Consider the following 1269-nt stretch of genomic DNA (forward strand, 5'->3'; position numbering starts at 1 on the left):
AGGGCTTTACAAAAAGGTTTCGTATTATTAGCACATTTTATTTCAAGTTCCTGGTATTTTTGAACACAATGATTATCATCTTTCACAGCAAAACTATCGTTTGCATCAACCTTAGTTGCTGATTTTATAATGTAAATACAGTTTATGTAAAAATAGAATAACAAATTCATATTTTCCAACTCATCATCATCTATATTATCCCATATTTTATCTAATTTTAATACTAATGGATTACTGGGATTATTTATTTTCATATATTTGTGGAATAGAATTGGATAAGTGTCAGCAATTTTATTATGTAATTCATAATTTAACCAATACTTCAAGTATTCCAAATGAATATGTTCATTTCGGGTATATTGCGAAGAATCTGATTTCAAAATGTTATACATTAAACAATAAAATCTTAAACAAATAGCACTAATAATATTTTCCTCTCTATCATCATATGATATACCCAATTTACATTTATTCTCATATTGATTATAATGATTTCCTTGAGGACAATTTTTTTCATACTGCAAATATTCATCAATGTGTTTATAGAAGCTATACTAAAAGAATAAGTAATATTTAACCTATATTAATGTATTTGTGTTATTATATATATTTTATTATTATGTATATTCATATAATTATCTGCAAATTAATAAGTAAAATAAATTGAAAAATTACTCTTTCATCAATAAGACCATCGGTACATGATAGGTTCGCCATGCTTCAGGGAAGAATTTCCAATAAGTATTGTAATAATTAATTCTAATATAACATTATAATATATAAGATCTCTTTATCTTATATATATTATTTTTACTTTATCAGGGATAAGGGTTTATGATTTATGGTTTAGGGTTAGGGTAAATATTTAAATATGCGAAACGAAAGGATTATTTAAATATTATTAATATTTTCATCATGAAATTAACCTGTTAAATAGATCTAATTGTAGGAAATATTAAGGTAGAAAACATTAAATTTAATTGTTAAATGAATAATTCTCTGGAATATTTCCGTTTGTTTGCTAGAATAGCAAACTTTAGGAATTTAAGGAAGTAGATGCCTTTGTTATTTTCTTTTATGCTGTATATGCTTATGATATGAAATTGTATGCAAAGCAGTACAAATATAAATTATACAATAATTTTCTTTTGATAATATTCAATAAATTTATCGTTTCATTTTATTTCAAAGGTTTCTGTATTTTATAAAATTAGTATGCTCTATTTTATCTAAAACATATATTATTTAATTAAAATGAGGTTTAATTGA

General features: G+C 23.0%; 1 protein-coding gene across 1 annotated transcript; it reads right to left on the reverse strand.

Moving 5' to 3' along the window:
• Positions 1-35: 35 nt before the first annotated feature.
• Positions 36-717, reverse strand: PCYB_007150 (CYIR protein; the record flags this gene model as incomplete). The annotated part of the gene is made up of 2 exons (XM_004228136.1): positions 36-554; positions 676-717. Coding segments are annotated over 2 exons (561 nt in total), but the record flags the coding sequence as incomplete, so codon positions are not given.
• Between the last annotated feature and the right edge of the window lie 552 nt (positions 718-1269).

Source organism: Plasmodium cynomolgi (genome assembly GCF_000321355.1).
Source record: "Plasmodium cynomolgi strain B DNA, scaffold: 1192, whole genome shotgun sequence".
In the NCBI taxonomy this organism is placed as follows: Eukaryota; Apicomplexa; class Aconoidasida; order Haemosporida; family Plasmodiidae; genus Plasmodium; species Plasmodium cynomolgi.